Below are 21,907 nucleotides of genomic sequence, written 5' to 3' on the forward strand. Positions count from 1 at the left end.
ATGTGCAAAAACATGTTAAAAACACATTAGAGTGGGTCTTTATAAACATTAGTGCTCTTTTTAAAAGTATTTAACTCTAATACTCTAAGAAATGCATATATCTCCTTTCTTTTCTCTACTCTTTGTGCTGTTGCAGAACTGGCTGCAGTCGCTGTGCTTTTTGCAGCGATCTTGCTCTACTTCCCTTCACGGCCACCGATCCCTCCCAGTGTGGCGGCTGCAAGCCAGAGACTGAGTTACAGGAGCAGCATCTGCAGACTTCTGAGGTAAAAACCACAAACCTCTACAAATGAAATGGGACCGTGTGGTTGGGAGGGGGAGGGCTTCCTCCCCCAAAACCATCTATCAGCATGGTCAAGTACTGACGTATTTAGGCAACTTTCAGGTGTGATTGTGTTTCATGCACTCAAGTCTCTCAGTGAGTGGTCAGGAAAACCTGATTGGTGCAGCTTCCAGAGTTTGTTGATGCAGTGGTTGCCTTCCGTCTCAGAAAGTTAAAGTGACAGAGTCTTGCACCGCGGAGGGGCACAGAATCTTAATGAAGGGGTCTGCCACTCACCATCTGCTTGGGCTGTAATCAAAGAAACCCCATGCTTTCCCCCCTAGATTAATTACAAAGCTACAATACTCTGCTTTCTATTGAGGGAATCGACTCCTGCATTCACACTCGCAGCGTCGGTTAGAAGGATCTTCCCAGGAGACGTGTCTGCTTGTGGTCAGAGGTAGAAAGATGGTCTGTTATGACAAGGTCCAGGACGTTAGGGGAATTTGTTGTTTGTCTTTTTCTCTGATGAGAAAGTCCCGAGAGAAAAAGCTTAAAATTGAATCACACTTATTATAATCCTGCTGCTCCCATCTCCACACGCCTTCACACTTTCCATCAAGGCCATATTTATTCTCTGGGCTGCAGGCAAACAGAATTGCCCGTGAAGTGTGTGCTCTGCCTTTTGCCTGGCTTGTAAAGGAATGAGGCCTGTGGCAGTGGCAAGGGAATAAAGGCCGATGAAGAAAAGCTGGGCAGTTGCGACTAGGGATTTGGTTCAGCTTAACTGGCTATATTCACAGGAAAAGATAACTCTACTGTGGTGCCGGGCTTCCTGGAAGCTCTTTCTTTTGTAGCACATAAAGGCTTAATTTCCATCAGATTTTTTGGGATGGCTGAAAAGCTCAATCAGATATAAACCTAATACTTAGTTCCGGACAGATACACCCAGACGTGCATGTCTGACCAACTCAACCAGGCCCATCTAGCTGAGAGGGTTTCTGTTCCACTGGTGATAGGCAGCCTTCCAGTGACCTGTTTAAGCAGCGTTTATCTTTTGTCAGCAGTCTCAAACACTAGCAGGAGACCACCCCATAGAGGAGGAAGGGTTCTTTTTCAGCATTACACTGCACAGAAACTCTTGCAGCAGTTTGACTATTAATGTTAAATTAGTTCATTAGCACTCATTTACTGCAAAAAAAAATCTTGATAGGTTAAACGTTTGTTCATTATTCCTGGCAGCATCTCAAACTTTACTTTCTAGTTCTTTAATCAGATTAGATATTTTAGTATTTTTAAAACATCTGAAAAAGTAGTGAAACACATTTCTGTCTTGAATTATTGAAAACTTGTGCAATTACACTTTAACCTTTTAAAATAAAAGTTCTAAGATAGTTAACTAATTCCCAAATGGGTAACTTTTAGTAGCCTTAAAGCTGTACAACATTAAAAAAAAAAAACGTGTACGGCAGCATGTGACAAAGGCTTTAACATGGTGAAGAATGTTGCTGCATTTGAATGAACAGGATTTTATGTTAAGTGTGAGAAAAAAGCTTCTAGAAAGCATTGATCCTCCTCTGCCTTTGAAATAATTGTAGTTTAAGAGTGACGGAGAAGCGTCTCGTGACTGAATAATACCCAATCCATTGATTTAAGATGAAGGATGTAAGGCTTTACGAAACAACTTGTAAGCGCCATTGAACTTCGCCGGTAAAATCCACCAGTTTGCCCGATCTCTATCCATTGATGAGTCTTCTAATCCATTAAGTCTGTCAGGATCTGAGCCGTGGCTTATAATCTGCAGTTTGATGAGTGCTTCCAGCTGCTCACATCTGCTTCCACAACAATGGTCTGATTAGAAGTGTGGATGGTACATCATGTGCTGCAAAGACTGCAAGACCCTTAGACAAGGTCTAACCTCTCTACTCTAAAAAACAAAACAACAAAAAAAGCATTCATAATGATTTTCTTCTTGATCTTAGTACCGTTTTGAAAGTGTCATATTTTTAAGGGAGCACAGAGGGAGCTTGTAACTAGCTCTCTTTTAGTGTTGTAATTTTTCATCTTTTTGATATTTTTTAATTAAATTAATTCAAAACTTTTTTCCCCCAAAAAAGTGTATGTTAGTACTTGAATTCATTAAGCCTTCCAGTCCCCAGAAAGTGAGCCCAAATAGAATACCATGCCACGCCACGCCACGCCACTGTATTGATCCAATCAAAAGGGTAGTTTCCTATCACATTGTGGTACCTTGTTACCATAGTTCTATTAAATACAGCTGATAGATAGTAAATAACATAAAAATACACTTAAAATAATATCAACAATAATTATAAAGACTCTGTAATTTATTAATGAATGACTCAGAGGACAGGTTTAAACTCTTTCTTTTCCTTGGAAATATGTGATCAGCTAATTTAAAGTGTTTACTAAAAGAGATCTAGGATTTTCAGTGCAATGATCTGCACTTTAAGGTTATTCTACTTAGTGGATAATATTCCAGAATTTACTGCTTTCTATGAAAAGTTCTAAGGTAGATTTTAGAAACCAGGAAGTTATACAAAATATATGAAAAGAAATCACTTTTCTTTTGTAAAACAATGTAAAATGTCTTCTAATTCCCCCCAACTGCTTTAAAACTTCAATTTTATTTTAAAAAATACCTTTAATTTTTATGACTTTAATTAACAAAGTATTCTTTGTTTTGCTTGATATAGTTAAATATTGGAATAAAGGTCATGCTCTCTCCAATTTAACACCGTCAGGAAGATTTCTATCCTCATCTAAAACTCTATTATACAAAGGAGAAATGCGTACGAAAAGGTTACAGTTTGCCTTTTTTAAAAGTTTTCTTCAGATTTTTTAATGCTCTTACAATGTAGCTTGCATTATAATGTTGGTATGAGGTCATTTTAAAGGACAAAGGTTCTCGGTTATTGATTTTACTGCTGGAGGGTTAATTAAAAGGGATGATGGGATAAAACATTAAGGCGCTGAAGCACAAGACTTTTTGGACTTTCTCTTTAAAATTCCCACTGAGATCACATCGCTTTGTGCTGCTTTGTGAAGCTCATCGGTTGCAAACAGGATGTGTTTGTATGTCTGAGCAGCATAGTCAAAGGTCTCTGCAAATAAACCACTTATTGTTCGAATTGCACCAGTATCAACAAAGGGAAAGGGCGTGCATGAATTTAGCAAGAATGCTTTTAAATTACAAAAAGGTAAGGCGTTTGGGGACCTAACCTCCACAGATTCTTTGGGTGTGTTTGAACTGAAATGTTTGAGTGTTAAGGGTTTAAAGTTTACAGCCAAAGCTAACACATTTCTTCCTGAACCAAAAGATTTAAACAAACGTCTAAAAGTGTGCAGTTGTCTGAAGTATAAAGAAGAGAAAACAATCACTGATGGCTCAGTTTGTCAGAAGACTTTTGTTTTTTCAATCACACATCGTGGGCTGAGGAGCCGGCTCTGATTTGAAATCAGTAAACCTGCGCCTGAAGATGATTATTGTGAGTGTTACGGCTGATTGCCTCTGGATGTCTTGAGATGGGAAGTTGCCATTTACCTTGAAGAGGAAAGCCCCTTAATTGCATAAAGGATGTAAATTGACAACACAATTAAGTGTTTGCATTTTTCACATTATACAGTTGACTTTGAGCTTAGATGGCACATAGAATAGTGGTTTTCTTCTTTAAATAAATCTGTGGATCAGCATAACAATGATATTAAAATTGTACTTAATATGTGTTCTCCGACTTCTGATACCCTTGATTCGCCCCCTTCCATCACCTCTAAACCTTCGTAGTCACAGACAGGATGAATTCTGCAGTGATCAAGACTTTGTCAGATGAAATTGTTTGAGCAGTTTTCTCTCCAATTATTTGGGATATTTGAAGATTTGTACTCAATGCAGAGATGCATCGTTTGTGAATTAGTTTAGTGACCAGTGAAGGCTCTCATTCATCCAGGTGATGTCTTGGAGTTGAGTCCTGGTAACCGGACTTAAAATCTCCTTTGAAATGTTTCACCGTGCTTCCACTCAGTTCAGCCTCGCTTTCACTGAGCGGTTTGTATTCATGCGTGGTGTAGACCGCTAGTGTGCCGCTACCTCATCCTGTATCATCCCGTCGCCAAGGATGGCGAGGAGCGTTTGGAGTTCCACCGCAGACCAGGTCTTGTTATTGTTTGCAGGCATTTTTAATATATACTCATGACCAAAAGAGTACACAGGAAACCACAAAAATGCTAACAAACGTTAGAAATGTTGGCTTAAATGAATGATATATTGGTATTTTCTAATGTCATCATCACTTTCTGCCAATCAACGGGTGGCTACAGCGGCTCCACCCCAACCATTCTGTTCCACTTTTCAATGGACCTACAACTGAAGGGGGGCCAACAAAAGGTACAGGTCGGTACTGTTTAATGGGCCCATTTTACAATGGTATTGCTTAAAATACTGGACCGGACAGCTTAGTAGAAACAAGGCTCTGTATTTCTGCAACAGGATGGTTCATTAAAGGAAACAGAGAAGAGAAACCAGAGGAACGCTTCTCTTCTTGTAATCCCCCCTAGTGCCATCACAGGGTCTTGGATGTGGCTGTGCTGGAGTTTTGGTCTTTGGAACTGAGTTTGGTGAACTACTCACTAATAGAAACGCAACAACAGTGCACTATTGTACTCATTGACCAACATCAGAAAACAGAAGTTACTTTCTTTATAGTGTTCTACTATCGTTTTCCAAAATGTAAATAAGTTCAGTTATTTCCTGTTTCTAAATAATATTGGACCAAGGTGCATTATCTGCCTTTTGTGTTTACAATAGGGGTCTCAGAGATAGAAGGGTTGACCTCTGACTATAAGGTCGCAGGTTCCGTTCCTGCATTCACTTACCAAACATCAAAATGTTCTTGGGCAAAACATTGGAGCCCACGTTGTTCCTGGTAGTCTGGCTAACACCTTGCACGACAGCCCAGATACCATCAGTGTGTGAATATGTGTGCATGGGGCTTCACTTTATAAGTATACACAATGAATTCAGTTTTTCTGCAGAACATTAATAGGATTTGAACTTGGATAGTAGAGTCTTTGGATTGAGGAGGATCTGATCTGGATCTCCAGTTTGTCTTAGATGAGTGAGACAGTCTCCTGTTCCTGTTCTATTTATCAAGTAAGATTCCTTATTAGAAATTAGGTTTCACCGACACAATCACCTTCTTCTGGGTTAGGTTGGTCATTCCTGTCTTGGAGAGTTTACCTCCACTTCAAGTACATTTACATGTGTGTGTCTATGGATGATAAGTGCTGATAATAGACCTGTCTGTAAACAGGATGCCATTTTAATGCACTCTTTAAATGTTAGTGGGTGTGAATTTTACTGCGGTTGAAATTTCTTTGGCAAAAAGTTTTTTTTTTTTTAAACAACACCATTAATAGACAAAATGTGTGTTATGTGACATTAAATACCCAATATGTTCACAAATAAAAAATGCTGTGGCACATTTTAAACTTTTGAACACATCCGCTTTTCAGATTTCTTTAGACTTCCTGATGAAATACTGATTGTGATCTCTTTAGCAACCTGCGGTTCCTGATGATCGCTCTGGCGTACGCAGTCCCAACGGGAGTGATTGCTGGTTGGGCGGGAGTCCTTGATATGGTTCTTACCCCAGCTAAAGTTAGCCAGGTAAGCCTGAAATATACACACACACCTCAGAGTCAGCGTCTAACATGAATATATTTGGAAGCGCTGTAATGCTTTATTTATCTGAATCATTCTCCATTGATGCTTCTGAACTGCTGGATTCCTTCATGGTTTTTGATGTTCTGACACAGAAATACAGGTGAAAACCCCAGAAACTAATGAGGCTTCTGCTGATTGGCCCAGAAAAACTGTTATAATATAAACAGCAGAGTGACTAATTGAGTATTAGAATTTATGTTATTTTTTTGGATGCACAATTCTGTCTTTTCCGCTCGGATTTTCATTTTAGGAACCAACAATTGCATTTCTTAACCTCCACCAACATCAAACACTATGTTTCTTGCTGTTTGTTTCCACCTTAGAGCTGAAACTTCTCAGGTTTGATGATCCCATTTTAAAAACTTTGGTCTGTCCTGCACTCTTAAAGCATTTTCACACCTGTAATCAGCCGAGAAACGCTAAGATCAATACGGGTTTATATTGAAGGGATAAATTGGCTCTCTTTAGAGAAAAAGGAGGCCTGATCTTGTCTTAAGCAGCAAGCAAAGCATGTGAAGTCTTGTCTGAAATATCACAGATGTTTGTCTGTGAACCGATCCACCCAAATTGTATTTCTAAGAACACAAAACAGACAAAAGCAGCCCTTCCAATTGTGTGTTCTATTTTTTCTTTTCTATCTTCTTCTAAAATTCTGTCATTTTGGTCCACATTTTGCGAAAAGAAACCAGTTTTATCTCTTTATAGGCAAACCTCTTGTGGTCTTGTTTGTTTGTTTTTTGGAAAAAAATGATGAGACGTTCCTGCAGTGCAGGGTGGTTGGGGGTGAAACTCTTCTATCATCTTTCAATTTCCTGTTGTCACATCTTCTATTTATGGAAAAAAAAACAAAGCTGAAACTCTTTTTAAAAGCACCAGCTGAGCAGTGCTGGTGTTAAAATAATATATATATATATATATATATATTTTTTTTAATGACTTCTTTAACATTTGATTATTTAATTATTTAAGTTTCAAGTCTCTAATTTTATAAACTAAATCATCAAAGAGGTTCAAAGATAATATAGTTTTTGTTTTTAAATATAAATGTATGAAAATGTTGCTAAATCTGAACTCTTAACGGTATTTTTACACTGTCACAAATGTTAAAGGTCATGCTCAAATTCTTGCTTGCAGCAATTTTGAGATCAATTTCCCATCATACACCTGTTCCCAGTGAGGTGGAGGGTTTCAGATAAAGCAGAAAATATCAGGGAAATCTCTTTGTTCTGTGACAGATAAAGCTGATTAAATCGAGAAAAGGCAGAAACTTCTGCGACTGATTTGTGTTGAGGCCCGCTGTGCACCCACAAATTCAATAACACGGATAACTAATTCTATTTCTTTATCTGATTTCTGTGATTCTGTCAGATCCAAAAGCAGTGCAGAGACAGACGCTGATAAATACGGACGATCAGGCACAACAACTTACCCATTGTGTCTTTTTTTTAACCTGACCTTAAAATAAATCGGTGTGCTTCAAGGCTGGTGAAGTTTTTCAAACTTGCTATAGATTGCCTTGTGTAGAATAGAGCAGTCAGACAGAAAAGCCTGCTTTGCTAATCCTAAAAATGTTTTTTTTTAAGCAGCAGAAATGCGACACAACAGAAACATTTCTTCTTTAGCATAAGAAAAAAACTATCTATTAGGTATTAACTTATAGGGCAATGTAAAAAAAATGAAACAAATATCAAATCAGTCTTTACTTTGGGAATTTACATCCAATATTCAAATCTATGATCATTGGTCCAAAACTAGTTTTGGTTTTTATGTCAGACAAAAAAATGCTTTTATTTAGTTTTTTGTGATAAATTATTATTTTGTTATTTAAAGTTTCACCTCTGTTCAGTTCTGAAAAAAAGTGTTTTTTTATTACAACCAAACAAAATTAGTTTTACATGGAAATTTGAAAAACAAAATGGTATTTATTTAAACTGAATCGTGAACTTGTAAAAAAAATCTGATCTATTTAGTGTTTTGGCTGTAATTTAAAACCTTTAGGTAATTGGTATCTGTAGAAATATAAATGATACTGTTGCAATGTACAGTATTTATCTCAAATGTCTTTTTATGCTAATGCTGGGTATTTCCACACCTGTTCTTCATGTTTACTCGTATGTTTTGGATGTACATTTCTCCATATGTGTGTTACGTAGTATTACTTTCTCTTTGTTTATTGCTGTTGTTTCTTAGATATTTAAAAGTGCCCAAACCAGGTTTGTTTTCAAAAGTAGTTTCTACTCTACGCTACTCTACTCTACTCTACTCTACTCTACTCTATTCTGTTCCATTCTATGTTCGTATACCTAGTAAATCTGGGTCCATTTTCAGAAGTACTTTCCATATTGTTCTTTTATTATTTCATACACACAGCTTTAAAAGTACCTTCTCTTCTCCTCTCTTCCATACAAATCCCTTGTAAAAGTATTCACATTTAAAATTTAGCAGTACATATACTTAGGTATTTTCAAAAGTGCTTTTTATTTTATACCCTGCCCTTTAAAAAGTACCTTTACTTTGAAAACCCGTGTGCATTTTCTATGTTGTGTTTTAGAACGTGTCACATTTGACATACTCAGGTTTAATGACTGCAACAGCATCAGTTTGGACTGATAAATATATGTTGTCTGTTTGTAAGTCTCCACCTTTCACACTTGTCTGCTGTCGACTGATTGTCTTTGTGCATATTTGATTGTTCCCACTCCCAAAGCTCGTTGTGTCAAACAAAGCTGTGTTTAAAAGGTGCCTCTTTATCAAAGACAGGCAGAATCTGCTTAGGCTGAAGGAAAATCTTTATCTCCGTGAAAAACTGTACAGTGTGGAGAGAATTTTCTGTGCTGGCTGGTTAATCATCCAGTTTATAGATGATGCTTCGCAGGCAGTCAATATTCTGTGGAAAATGAAATCGTCTGCAGCTATGATCACTCATAGGTGCACCCTCCATATGCTCAGGGCTAATAATTAGGTTTAAGGCCTTGTAAACATTTTAATGAGAGTAAAATATTTGTTTGCAGTAGAGCTGGCATTTAGTAGAGCTTTTTTAAATTGATAGCGAGCGGTTTGGTTGCTTATCTGCCAATTACTTCACCAGACTTACCAGGCTGCTACTTCACCTCACCAAGATGAATTGGAAACGCACCAGAACTGTTAGCAAAAGATGAGCAGAGGGGCAGGAGCAGTAAATGATCATCTGGCAGACAAATTACACAGCAGGAGAGGATGTGATTTCACCAAAGCAAAGCTCGTCTCATCACACATCTAAATGAGGTTGTGGCTCATTTTCTTTTAGCTGCTTCATAAAATTTGAGCGAGAAACCAAAATGTAATATTATTTAATGTGATATGTGTACATTATACTTATCAAACAGCGTTTTTTGCTCCAGAACAATAGTCGTCCTGAAGCAGTTCAATTACAAAAAAAACAATTGTATTCACTGTATATTTAAAACTGAAGCAACTGGAAATAAAAAATAACTTCTGCAAATTCAAGCTCATGGGTGTGGACAGTTGGAAGCAGCTTCCTTCTGTCTTGCAGATAGTAGTCATCATTAAAGCTACTTCCTGTCAGTTTTGGTCCCTAGTTTCTTTAGGAAGACTGTGTTTGAAGTGTTTCCTTCAGTTTTGCCTCATGAGATGGAGAGTTGAGGTGAAAGCATTGACTGTATACGAGAACTGGACTGAGTGACCCCCCACTCTTGTGTTTCATATAAGAAGTATCTACTGGATCAAAGAAGCCAAAACCAAATGGAGTAAATAAATAAACAGCTATTACTCATTTATTTTATCTGTCAGAATAACCATTCTTGATCTCATACTTTTTTTTAAACATGTTATCGCTAATCCTAATTTTCTTTTGATAATATTTTTTTTCTTTTAGATCAAGTTATTCAAGTTATAAACAGACCAATCAGGTGCCTCAATAAAAGTATGTGGTCTCAGCTTGAATGATCAGAACGTTTGATTGACAGATTCTCCTTGGCTCATGTTCAAGTGGTAGGAATGTGGACATCCAATCAGCTCACTCCTGATTGGTGAGACCAATCACTACTTACCCCAGGCTCCCATGGCAAGTGTTGCGACCGCCAGAGTCTTTATGTAACTTTAAAAGTGCAACAGGGAATTTCCATTGTATACGATCACATCCGACCTCTGCAATCTGGCACTTCGAATCCCTTTTGTTGGGTTCAAATTTTCGCTGGACGCCAGATCTGAGTCGCAACACTATTTATGAAGTTGGGGCTATTAATGACCTAAATTGTAATAAATGGCGGGTTATTGCGTAAACTTACGAGAGTTCAGAGTTTTGTGAGGTCGGCAGCAAAGCCTGTGGCTGCAACCATCCTGTAGCCACTAGGAGTCATCTGCGTAGCTAGACTGCTCCCGAGTCACACCTGAGCTGTAACGCTTGCCGTGGGAGCCTGAGGTTAATGTAGCTGTCTTGCTCCAACATGGCGGCGTCTGTATCGCCAAAAAAAAGGCAATTGAAATGACTACATTTCATTTGAGCCAGAAATACGGCATTTTCTATGGTTGACGTCACACTCACTCAATCCAGTTTTCATATACAGTCATTAGGAGAAACATATAGAATACATGCTTTCATGTACACCGTTTTATTTTAAATAAATCTAAGATGGTGCCTAGTTACACTAATATAATGGACCTAAGTGAAAACACACCAACACAAGCTTATATTTTGTTAGAAATATCTGGATTCACTTGTTAAACATTGTCAGTTTTACAGCTTCTAAATGCCATTTTGGACAGTTTAATTTTTTAAACCCACCACAAAGAACTTACAGCAAGTATTCATTTTACACAGAGAGAGAGAAAAAACGAAAAATCTCCAGAGAAGGCTTTTGACTATTTACTGGAAATTGCATTTTGGGAACGAAAACAGAAGCAAACACAAACATGTGTAGAGCCTGCAGCTCGGGCTTTTCATCTCCTAACTCCAAGCATCTCCAGCTTATTAACACTGTTTCAATATAACAGAAATGATTAAGCCTGAAATGTGCCCTTTCCAAGGGATCCAAGGCACTAAGAATACCACAGTTAATTAACTCTACACCAGTTCATGGAACAAAGCAATTTGTAATTAAGAGTTATAATGTCTGGCAAAGCAGTTTCTAATTTGCCTCCTAAACTGGTGTACAGTCTGATGTGACATTTACGCACTTTAGAAACCCTTGCGTTGGTGCTACAAAAAAACATGCAATTAATAAATCTGTGTTGGTGTGTTTGATCCTAATGTTTTGATCATTTACTTTGATAAAATGATGCGCTTTGTCCCATTATATCCCCTCAAGTCATGTCAACAACCACTGAGGTTTGTTTATCATACATTTCTTTAGTAATGTGGTCCAAACAATTCTAGGGATGCTAGTGTTTTGGCATAGATAACAGGCTGAAAAGTTTTATATTTCTAACTATCTCTTCACTTTATTATTTAAAACTTCTGACATGTGCAAAGTATGATTAAGCACAAAGCATCCGATGCTGATGCTGCTCCCCAACTCTGTCATCCTCCACCTGATTGGATCTGATTTAATGTGAGATATTTCCTCAGGGAGGGCAGCAGGTTGTGTGTTGGCACTTGCAAATGTTTTCAACAGGGTGTCACATGTGTGTGTGTATGTGTGTGTCCAGGACTTTAGCTCTTATTGATTTAGCTCCAATCCCATGGCCATATCATCCTTTCTCCTGACCCCAAGGCCAAGTGTATTTGTTGACTCTCATTCCTGTAAATGAGAAAGGACAACAATCCTACACACATGCCCCACTGCCAGGGCTGGCAATTTGCCTGACGCCATGACTGAGAGGTCCCTGCAGACCCCAGACACCGAGCTCCTGCTCTGTCTTTCTCCTACCTCACCCTGTCCTACCTTTCCCATTTAACACACCACTTTCTTTCTGCTTTACAGGTGGATGCAGGCTGGATTGGTTTCTGGTCTACGATTGGTGGATGTGTGTTTGGAGTGGCAATGGCAAGGTAATTTCAGCTTTTTTTTTTTCTTTTTCCCCCCGTCTGTCCCTACATTGTGATAACTGTGCCTGCTTAGTGGAGGGAAATTGCTTTGCGCAGTCAGACTACCCAGGCAGATTGCCGGGGACCTCTGCATAGTCCTTGAACCAGTCCATACACTGCCTTCTCATCCATGTTATTATGATTCTGCACCGAGTGAAGACTGAACATCATTTCATACCTCCAGCATGAATTTACTGCCACCTTGTTCTAATTTCCAACTAATAAACTGACCCTTAGATCCGCGGCTTTAAATGGGAGTTCAGTTTGTTTATTAAGCTAATACAAGTCAGCCAAGTGAAAACTCTGGACCCAGTGAGGCGTCAAATTAGAAAATAAGCAATCACTGTAACACTTCATTAACAATGGGAGGCCTTTGTAGCGCTGTCAGATGTAATCCATATATAACTCTTGGTGGGGATGATGGACGAAAAATGGACACTATTCTCTTGTTTACCATAAAAATAAAAACCCGTTTTTCAAAGGTCGGTTTGTCATTAAAAGTACGGTAAAAGGTTCAAAATTCAGCCACATGAATAGAGAAATGAGAACAAATGAACATCTGCTGATGAATCGGAAGCCATGTTGCTGCAACAAAGTGCAGCGTCTGCAAAAGCCTGTAGAGGGATTCAGTCCTGCTTTGATGGATATATGTCTGCTGCTGGCTGAGGCCCAATCAGCACATCTTTGCAGGCTTGTTCTTTAAGTAGTAATCAGGAAAATGAGCCAAGAACTCCTTCTAATCAATGAAGCTGTTTGCAGGACTAGAAGACAGTATATGCAAACAGAGCTGATGACTAAAGATGGTGAGTTGTACAGACTGAGAATCACTGGAAGAATTGATTTTTCTTCTACTTTGTTAAAGATTTGTTGAAATTGTCCTTCGTTACTCACATTGTTTTTGGTTAGTTTAATATGCTGATTATGGCATTGGTTATTGGTTATCTTTGGTTTGTTTTAACTGTAGTTCTTAAGCATTTAAGTCCAAAGTCGCTCAACTGGAAGTTGCTTGTTTTCCTTAGTATAGATTTTTTCCTGTGTACATTTGCTTTTTCCCACTATCTAGAATAAGGGACGTTGGGTCAACGTGAGGTTCACACTTGTCCTGGACGTTTTTAAATATTTATGGCTGTTTATCCTGTGTCTGTTTGACTGTGATTGGTTGCTACAACTCCGTCCTCATCAGGACGGCTAACTTTTTCGCCATAACATGATTAAGTTATTAGTAATAAATGGTTTTCATTGCAGAATTTTGTTTCCTCGTTTATCGCAGAGGTTACAATCTAAAAATAACCTCCGATCAATGAAATGCCAATAAAATGTGTTTTTTTGTGTGTTTTTAACATGTTCTTGTTGCATTTTTCTGATTATGGAAGATGTATATGAACAAAATTAAAGTCAAAATTCTGTTTCTGGGGATTTCTATAGTCAAATCTTTGTACATGAGGAGCAGATAAAAACTACTGTTTAAAAAAAAAATGTATTTGTGATGTAGTAAAAATGCTGGACTGGCCGCAAGCTTCCTGCTCCGCTCCATTCTGATGCATTCTCTTGTGGATAAGTTGATCCATGAACATTTTTATTTTCCTCCTCTCAGATGTTTTTTTTTTGTTCTAACTGTACAGATTGCTCCAAGATTGCTCTCCATTTTTGTTTCACCGGTAATGTTAGATTGGGGTTATGAAGGTCTGTAAACTAAACAGATGGGGGATGGGAAGTGGAGCTGGGGTTGCTCTGCACCAGTGGTCCCACCCACAACTCAAAGGTGAATTTCTAATGAACTACTGCCGCTCTGCAGAAACTATGTCCTAGAAAACAACACAGGTTTTTTTTAATGTTGGCAAAAAACAAAAAAACTCAAAATCACAATAAAAAGACCACTGAAAATGGTTTTACAATATATCAAAAAATGATCGGAGTGGGATTGTAATGCTGTAAAGCCCTCACTACAGACTTTATAGACTTTTCTCAGACCGGCAAACTAAGCCAAGTTTCATCTCCAGCTATCTGCTGCTGTTGTACAGTTGTTTTTACAATTTTCTCTCATGTTTAAACTGTCAAAGTTCAAACCTTTGTAGAAAAATAAGTCAGGTGTAATAAAATAATTAAAAAAAACAAAGATCTGATTGTGATCAAATATTTAAGTAGATTTTTAATTAAAATACATAGGTAGGAAAATGCCACAATAGTGTGTAGTGTCAAGGTTTCACAACGCAATAATTATATATATTCATTATTATTTAATATATTTTAAATAATAAACATTAATTTTAGAATTGGGTTATTGAAGCACATTTACATTTTTAATTTAATTTAATTCAAAATAACATTTTAGATCCCTTAGGGGGGAAATAGAAATGAACGAAAAGTAAAATAATTATTAGAATAATATCACAGTTCTTCTACCTTGCACTAATCTAAAAAAAAAAACAACTTATTTTTAATTAGAAGCACTTCAGAACAACTCCTCCACCTACTGTTGTAATTAAACATCAACAACAAAAAAACTGACGTTAGATACAAAAGACTATTGTTATGCCAAACATTCTGTCTGGTGAGTATAACTTGACTTTTTGGGCTCCTGTCTGCTGAATATTGTTAGACAGTGATTTCCGGGGTTTGATTGCTTTTTAAGGTTCTTGCATAAAAGAAAGCTGTGTCCTCTTTAATTATTTCTACTCATCAGCTTGATTGCCTTGTCCTTTGGGTTTTTAGTCTTAAATATAATGAGGGTCCCTTGATTAGACCAACTTTTGGCAAGATACTAAACAGAAAATGAAAGAGTTCCATTAATTTCTTTAATTAAAATCGTATACTTATAAGTTAAAGCGTGCGGTACTGAAATGAAACAACACCAGTTGCCTCATAGAGATGCGGACGTTTGATTAATTATTAATTAATTGTCAAAAAAATATTTCTTAGTTGAAGGGAATTTGTAATGTTAATTGTAAAATCTGTGGCCCTATTTTAAAGGTACTTTGTGTGCTTATATTGGAAAAACTAGAATAGTACTTTGGTTTTTAGTTTGACAACAGAACTACTTATATATTTTCATGTTAAAGTACTTGGAAGCCTAATTTAACTTTTTATGCAGACTTTTACACACATGTATTTATATTTGATGCAAAAATATACAATAAAATGACATAAAAAACCCTTTTAGTAGGTAAACTTGCATTTTTATCCAACAAAGATCGACTTACTTTACAACTGTTTTAAAAAAGATAACTAAGTAGTCAAGCAATAAATGATTAAAAATAGATTCATTCTATAAGTTTTTCCTCTTAGTTTTCTCTTCTCTCCCTACCAGGCAAAAAATTCCCTTTTTAAAATCTATTTCTTGGACACGTTTGCTAGAGTCTTGTGCTCAAGCAGAGCCAACTGCAACATTTGTTGCCCATAATAAGACAAGCAACCTAGTATTTCTTTCCCCATTCTGTGACACAGTCAGAAACAAGCTGTCCTACAGTGGTTGATCAAACTGTTCAAAGGGCTGAAAGACGACATACCCCAAGAAAAAACGAGGGGCATGGAAGTTAAAAAAAAGAAAGAAAGATGACGCACAGCCGATTCCTCTTCACATCCCTGACGCCTGAGCGCCACCCGACTCAAAGTTAATGAGATAAGATGGAGTAAACACAAATGAGAATCAGCTTCCACCTAATTTGTTTTTCTGCAAGCTGAAGCGGTCTGTGATTGCATTTTGGTCATCATTTTATATTGTCTCCAGTTATTTGCTGCGTGTCCTTTACTAAAAATACAGACAGGCCCTAATGATATCATACTAATGAAACTGTTCTGTCATTCCAAGCAGGCACCGGAAAGCAGGAAAATGTACTATATAATCTAATTGTGCATGACTTGGAGGATCCTATTTTTTTTATCCTAAATCATCATGTTTGAGCATTGTAAAGGATGGGGTTTAAACAACAGTCTGTCTTTACCATGTTGAGGGAAACAAAATCAATACAAACTCCTATAGTGTTCAACCAATCCTATTATAATGCAACCTAATTAGTGAAATGAGCTGGAAATTATCTGTAAATTATTTAAAGTCAGATAAATATGTTTAAAAATTAGATCCTTATAGGGACTGAAAGCTAACTAGATCCATTTTATAACGGAAATGCCCAAAATACTGTATCGCTCAGTGAAAAAGGGGCCGGACCAGGAACAGGCGTGGCTTGTTTTGGAATCTGGACAAAAACTTTGATCAATTTTGATTGATAAATAATATATATTTTAAAATGTAAAATTTTCAAATTGTAATTTAAAAACTGACTTTTGTTCTAATTTTAAGGCCAATTGCTCCAATAGGTTGATGCCCATCACAGAAAAACACAAATTTAGAGAGATGTTGCATTCATGAAGTTTTGGAAAATGATAGTCTGAGTAAGAAGTCGCATCAATATCAGAAAAACAACATTTTCCAACAACACATGAATACAGAATAACTTTCTGCACCTAAACAAATCAATCAATCAATGTATTTCTAGTGCACCATCTATGTTTAGACACCAGCATTACAGGGAAAATAAACATTAATTTTCAAAATTGTCAAAACCTTTCAAAAAATGTTGTCTTCTCTTTTTTTATCAATAACTAATCAGTAAATTAAATAAGGCAGTGAACCCTGACTTAAGGTGGACCAGAAATGTTGCAGCTTCTGATTTTGTCTGCTCAGACTTGAGGACTTTGTTGGGTGCAGACAAAGCATTCCCTCTTTCTCTGGCTCTACCACCAGTTGTAGGCATGTGAGTCCAGCCAGCAGCAGATGGATGCTGCAGATTTTTTGTCTGTAGCTACGGGAAAGGAAGTCAAATCCTGGTGTTTTGGGGAGTGTGTGCCTCCCTGGCATGTAAACTGCTGTTTAATTAGATCATTCTCATTGTCGGAGACTCTGCTCCTAAACAAACACCCAGCCGATTTCTTCAGGAAGTTCCCTAAGGTGCCACGCTCCTATCTAAGGAGGAGTTCCGAATGCCTGTGACATCTTGTAATCACGTTGGTAATGTGTCAGGCTGGGAAAGACGACTCATAAAATCCCAGGAGGCATCACTGCAATCTAACAATGCCAACATGGAGTCGAGCATTGAGGTTCCCCCAGCAAACTGACACAACTTCAGAAGCCGAACCGATCACCAACTCCTGTTGCATCTTTTTATCCTCGCATTAAGTCTAGCTGTAGAATTCAACTGTCAGTTTTACGCAAGCAACATAACCAAAAAGTCAGATGTTGCTGCAGGCCCCAACTAATCTTCCATGAGCATCCAAATTCACACCCAAAGGAACGGATGAAGCTCTGAGGGTTCAGAGAGGGCTGCACAGACAACCGACTAAGCTCACATGAGCTTTTTGGGAACAATGGCTCATTTTCCACAGCATAGTGCAATGTTCATCCAAAATCTAGCTGCTTAGCTGGTGACACTGATTGCATCAACTCTTAAAACTCTGTATTCTAAGACATACAACTCCCGCATTTAGTGAGGAATAGTAAAATAATCTAGTCTTTTTGAGACACATTGTACGTCACTTTTAATCGATGTGACAAAAGATTAAAATGGAACAATTGGCCATTGTACTGAAAGAATTATGTTTTTTCTTCTGATTGATGCTGTCCGTATTCATTTAAAGCTTATTTCTTTATTTTTTTACTCCCTCTTAGATTTGCAGACTCCATCCGTGGAATGCTGAAGCTGATTTTGGTGCTGATGATGGCAGGGGCCTCGCTGTCGTCCACCTGGTTCACCCTCACCTGCCTCAGTTCGGTCACCCACCTCCCCTCCACAGCAGGTAAGCCTCAAGGTGACTTTGAGTGTAAGTAGCCATACATCAAAGTGAAATGAGTCCAATTATACAGACTTCCACCTGAAACCTACTGAAGATTAAAGCCACCACTTCAGAATAATGAAAGAAGTCTCACTCAGACTCGGGTGTGTACTTGCACATATTCAGCTGAGCCCATCTATCAATAAATGTCAGTGATAAACCCATTAGGGTCATTAGAGGATTTAGCTTCCTTTTTCTAAGCCAACCAATAAGCATATCAGCATTTATTTCTAATCTACCAATTTTAGCCATCACCATCCATCATCGTTCCCGCAGACCCTGGAACGGCTCTCTTTCCATCTCCCATCCTCTTATCCCAGACCTTGGCAGCCGGATGCAGCTGGGCTCCAACCTTGTTTGTCCATCTGGCTCCATAATACTATTGGATGTCGTGACATTCCAGGGAATGCTGTCAAAACTCGTTATTCCAGCAGAGTTAGGGACCCAGCATCATCACAAACTCACACATTTATTGTTTAATCAACAAAAAAACATTAATACGTCTGTGGAAAAAGTGTCCAGTGTTTAAAAAGACTTGTGAAATTCCCCGAACTGTCTCTATGTGGAAAAAGTTTCTGTTTTACTAATTTCTGGGCAATGTCTGTGAAATACAGAAATTATTCAAAATTTGATATCCTGATTAATTGAAAAAAATCTATAGTTATCCTTGATCATTTAATTTAATATCTATATTCAATATAAATATGAAAGGTAAAGAACTATAGATTTAAACAAAGGCAAGATACTATCTACTATCTACAAGTTAAGGCCAGATTACTGTTTGAATGATGATCTTTGGTAATAGAAGGTTACTGATACAGTCACACTGTTTTGCCTAGTTTGTCTGGACCCTAACCCTGCACTATTATGCAGTTCTGTAAGGAAACTGAAAAGGGACAAACTTTTAAACTATTTTTCCAGAATGAAATAATATTTTTCTTTTTTTTACCTTGAGCCTAGACCAACACAAGAAAATCATGTGCTCCTCCATGACTATTATAAATCACCTTTCCTCAAAAAAAAAAAAACCCTTCGTCTGTCATTTAGTGAATGCTTTATCCAGCGTAATTCTCTCAAATGAGGAGAAAGGTGCCACACTAGAGGCATTTGAGATCCAGTTAGTGCTTTAGTGAGGCAGAATAAAGACATGCAGGGGAGACTGTTGCCTAATGGGGCCTGGATTCCTTAACACAGTCAAGCAAGAAGGTGGGAATGCTGGAGCTCTCAGAGGCAATGTAATTAAAAGGCTGTGTGGGCTAATGGGGCACTCATTGAACCACTCCGCTGAAATAAAGGAGATGTGGGGTGACGGTGATGCTCCAGAGAGGATGACTGTATCTCCCTGCAGATCCACTCATACACACTCATGCAGTTCAGGCTTCCCAGAGGGATGAGATAATCAATTTACTAAAGGTTTTCTGAAAATGTGACTTTTTTTTGTTATTTTGCAAAAATATTTGCCTTCCAGAACTGATTTAAAAAGAAATATGCTCGCAAGTGTTTTTTAAACAAATAATTGAGATTTATGCACAAAATAAAGTTGCAGCCATTGTGTGGACACTACCATTTTCGTCATGCCCAAACAGCAGATTAGGTGAGCTGTTTATCATGTGGACACCTGTTTTGGCCCAAATAATAGACAATTTGAATTTAATACAGTGTTGAAACCATGAAATGAGATGCTTCCTAATGCAGGGTGTGCAAGCATGCAACAACAGACAGGAGGTAAATTGCTGTTGCAGAGTGTTCCAGAAGTTTCTTTGGCCCTTCAGCCAAAACTGAAAGACAAATCATAGAGGAAGGAAATATGGCGGGCCATCAAAAATCACAATTTACAATAGTTGTAGAAACAAATCCCTCTGCAGTAGTTACAGGCAAGTGTGCTGGGTGATTACAATCTTGAGCTATTGCTGCCTGGAACCAGTTGTTTCTGAAATTGAGCACATAAAGTTTGGGAATTGTTATTGTAAAGTGAGCAGAAAACTCAAGCAAATCATTTCACACTATAACAGGTAAAAGCTGTGGTGGAAAAGAGTGAAAAAAGCTGGCTGTTTTCTGCCAACAAATCTAAAGTCGGTTGTTTTGTTTCTAGTAAATTGCAACCTCACGGGCTTGTTTTCCAAATGAAACATCGTTCCAGGGTGTCGATTTGTCATAAATCTGCACCAGAAAAAACAAATCTTCCGGCCGGAAACCTGGAAAAGTGGAATAAATATCAGCTCTTTCATAAACTGTTATATTTTCAAAGAATGTAGCTGTAAAGTTTTCAGTTCAAATGTATGCAACATGCTGTTTTTTGTTTTTCCACAGCCATCCTCTACACTTCATGCATCCTTACTGGCATTTTTATAAACAGCAGTGTGCCGATATTCTTCGAGCTCTTCATCGAGACAGTATACCCGGTCCCTGAAGGCATCACCTGTGGAGTGGTCACTTTTCTGGGAAACATGTTCACTGGGCTGCTGCTCTTCTTCCTCACCTGTTACTGCACAGGTAGGAATACTGAACCCACTCTACTTTGATAACTTTTCAAAGCACAAAAGCTATTTTTACCTGTTGTTAGACCCTTTTTATATTTTTTTTGTGGGACTTTCTTTTGGTTACATGTGTTGAATGTTTAAACAGTGGTATCTGAGGTTTTTGCCCTTCTCTTGAAACTTGTGATGACGTGAGCAACTCCACAAATAATCATTTCTTCAAACTTCTAAACATCATTAATAAGAAAAAATGAAAATGGCCAATTTTTTTATTTCTTTCCTAATTTAGGAATAAGTTAAATAAAAATATAGGCTTTTATTTGGCATGTTGCATTGTTACTTACTCACAAGTAGACTCACTGAAATCAATAATCTTTATCCTAATCAGATAGCCAGATCTAATCATTTAGATCTCATATTATTGTATAGCTGGATTTAAAAGATCTATTAAAAGAAATCAGATGTTTACTTAAAAAAAGCCAAATGAATTATATTAATGAACTGATTTAACAAAAAAAAGGTTTTCTCAAGCAAAAATATTTTTTTCTTTTTAATTTTAAGTCAAATATGTACATTCATTATTGAAATTATAACCTTTGATGAGTTTGAATCACCTGGTATACCTAGTATATAAATAGTCATAGTGCCTATAAACTTGTATTAAGTCGGCTTTTGTACATTCATCCAAATTTTTCAGACATAGAAACAAAATCGTCCAAATCAAAGACCATTATCAACAAGCATTTGTAATGAAAACTGTCAACAAAACTACACAAAGAAGCCCAACAAATAAGCAATTCCCCTTAAATCATATATATCATAAAATTAAGAAAAAATGGCCACTAAACCCAGACGATTACAGAAATCAAATCTATCCTGGACGAGCCCCCAATTTATGTTACACCCCTTGGGTTTTTTGAAAAAAGAAGATGCTCTGTATTTAAATGCTGCCCTGGAGGTCCTCGCCCAATCAGGCGGTCTGGACAATTAGGCACTAATCTGTAATCAAAGACGGCAGGAGAAAAAAAACATGAGAAACTTCCCAGTTTAATAGAAATTATAAGAGAAAACAAAGACAGAAAACCAATTCAAAAGTAGAAAAACAAAGAAGTGCGACCTCAGCAGTAACACTTTTTAGGGGAAAACAGTTTTTCAATAATTACTTTTTAATCCAGTCATGGTTAATCATATCTTGAATTAAACTGTGAACGTGTGAATCGAACTTGTATCAGTTCAGTATTTTGGCAGTGATACCAGAAAGATGCTAATGTGTAATTAGCTTGAATATCTGTTTAATTAGAATGTTTTTGGAAAATATTAGCACCTTTTATGTGGTTTGCTTTCATAATTTGCATCATTTTTTGTGCGTCAGCTTAGAAAGGGATTTCTGAAGTCTTCAAAGTTTTTGCTTTTTGATGGGTTATCCAAAGGTGAGTACATTAGAAATGAGTCTGCTGTATTGCTGACTCATCAAAAGAAAGCAACATAGCTAATGAAGGAAGCTCCTTGATGTAAGCACTGCTTATTTATTACTTTTATCAGTCGATATGTGTACTTTGGCTCAAACTCAGGAC

The 21,907-nt window shown here is 37.4% G+C and overlaps 1 protein-coding gene across 1 annotated transcript in view; it reads left to right on the plus strand.

Moving 5' to 3' along the window:
* The window catches only part of slc49a4 (solute carrier family 49 member 4), a 47,378-nt gene that overhangs the window by 14,773 nt on the left and 10,698 nt on the right, over window positions 1-21,907 (plus strand). The window contains exons 4-8 of the mRNA XM_024286365.1: window positions 137-266; window positions 5,840-5,948; window positions 11,927-11,994; window positions 17,693-17,820; window positions 20,167-20,349. Coding sequence (XP_024142133.1) covers window positions 137-266; window positions 5,840-5,948; window positions 11,927-11,994; window positions 17,693-17,820; window positions 20,167-20,349 — 618 coding nt within the window. The remainder of the gene's footprint in view (window positions 1-136; window positions 267-5,839; window positions 5,949-11,926; window positions 11,995-17,692; window positions 17,821-20,166; window positions 20,350-21,907) is intronic.

Source organism: Oryzias melastigma, linkage group LG21 (genome assembly GCF_002922805.2).
Source record: "Oryzias melastigma strain HK-1 linkage group LG21, ASM292280v2, whole genome shotgun sequence".
NCBI lineage: Eukaryota > Metazoa > Chordata > Actinopteri > Beloniformes > Adrianichthyidae > Oryzias > Oryzias melastigma.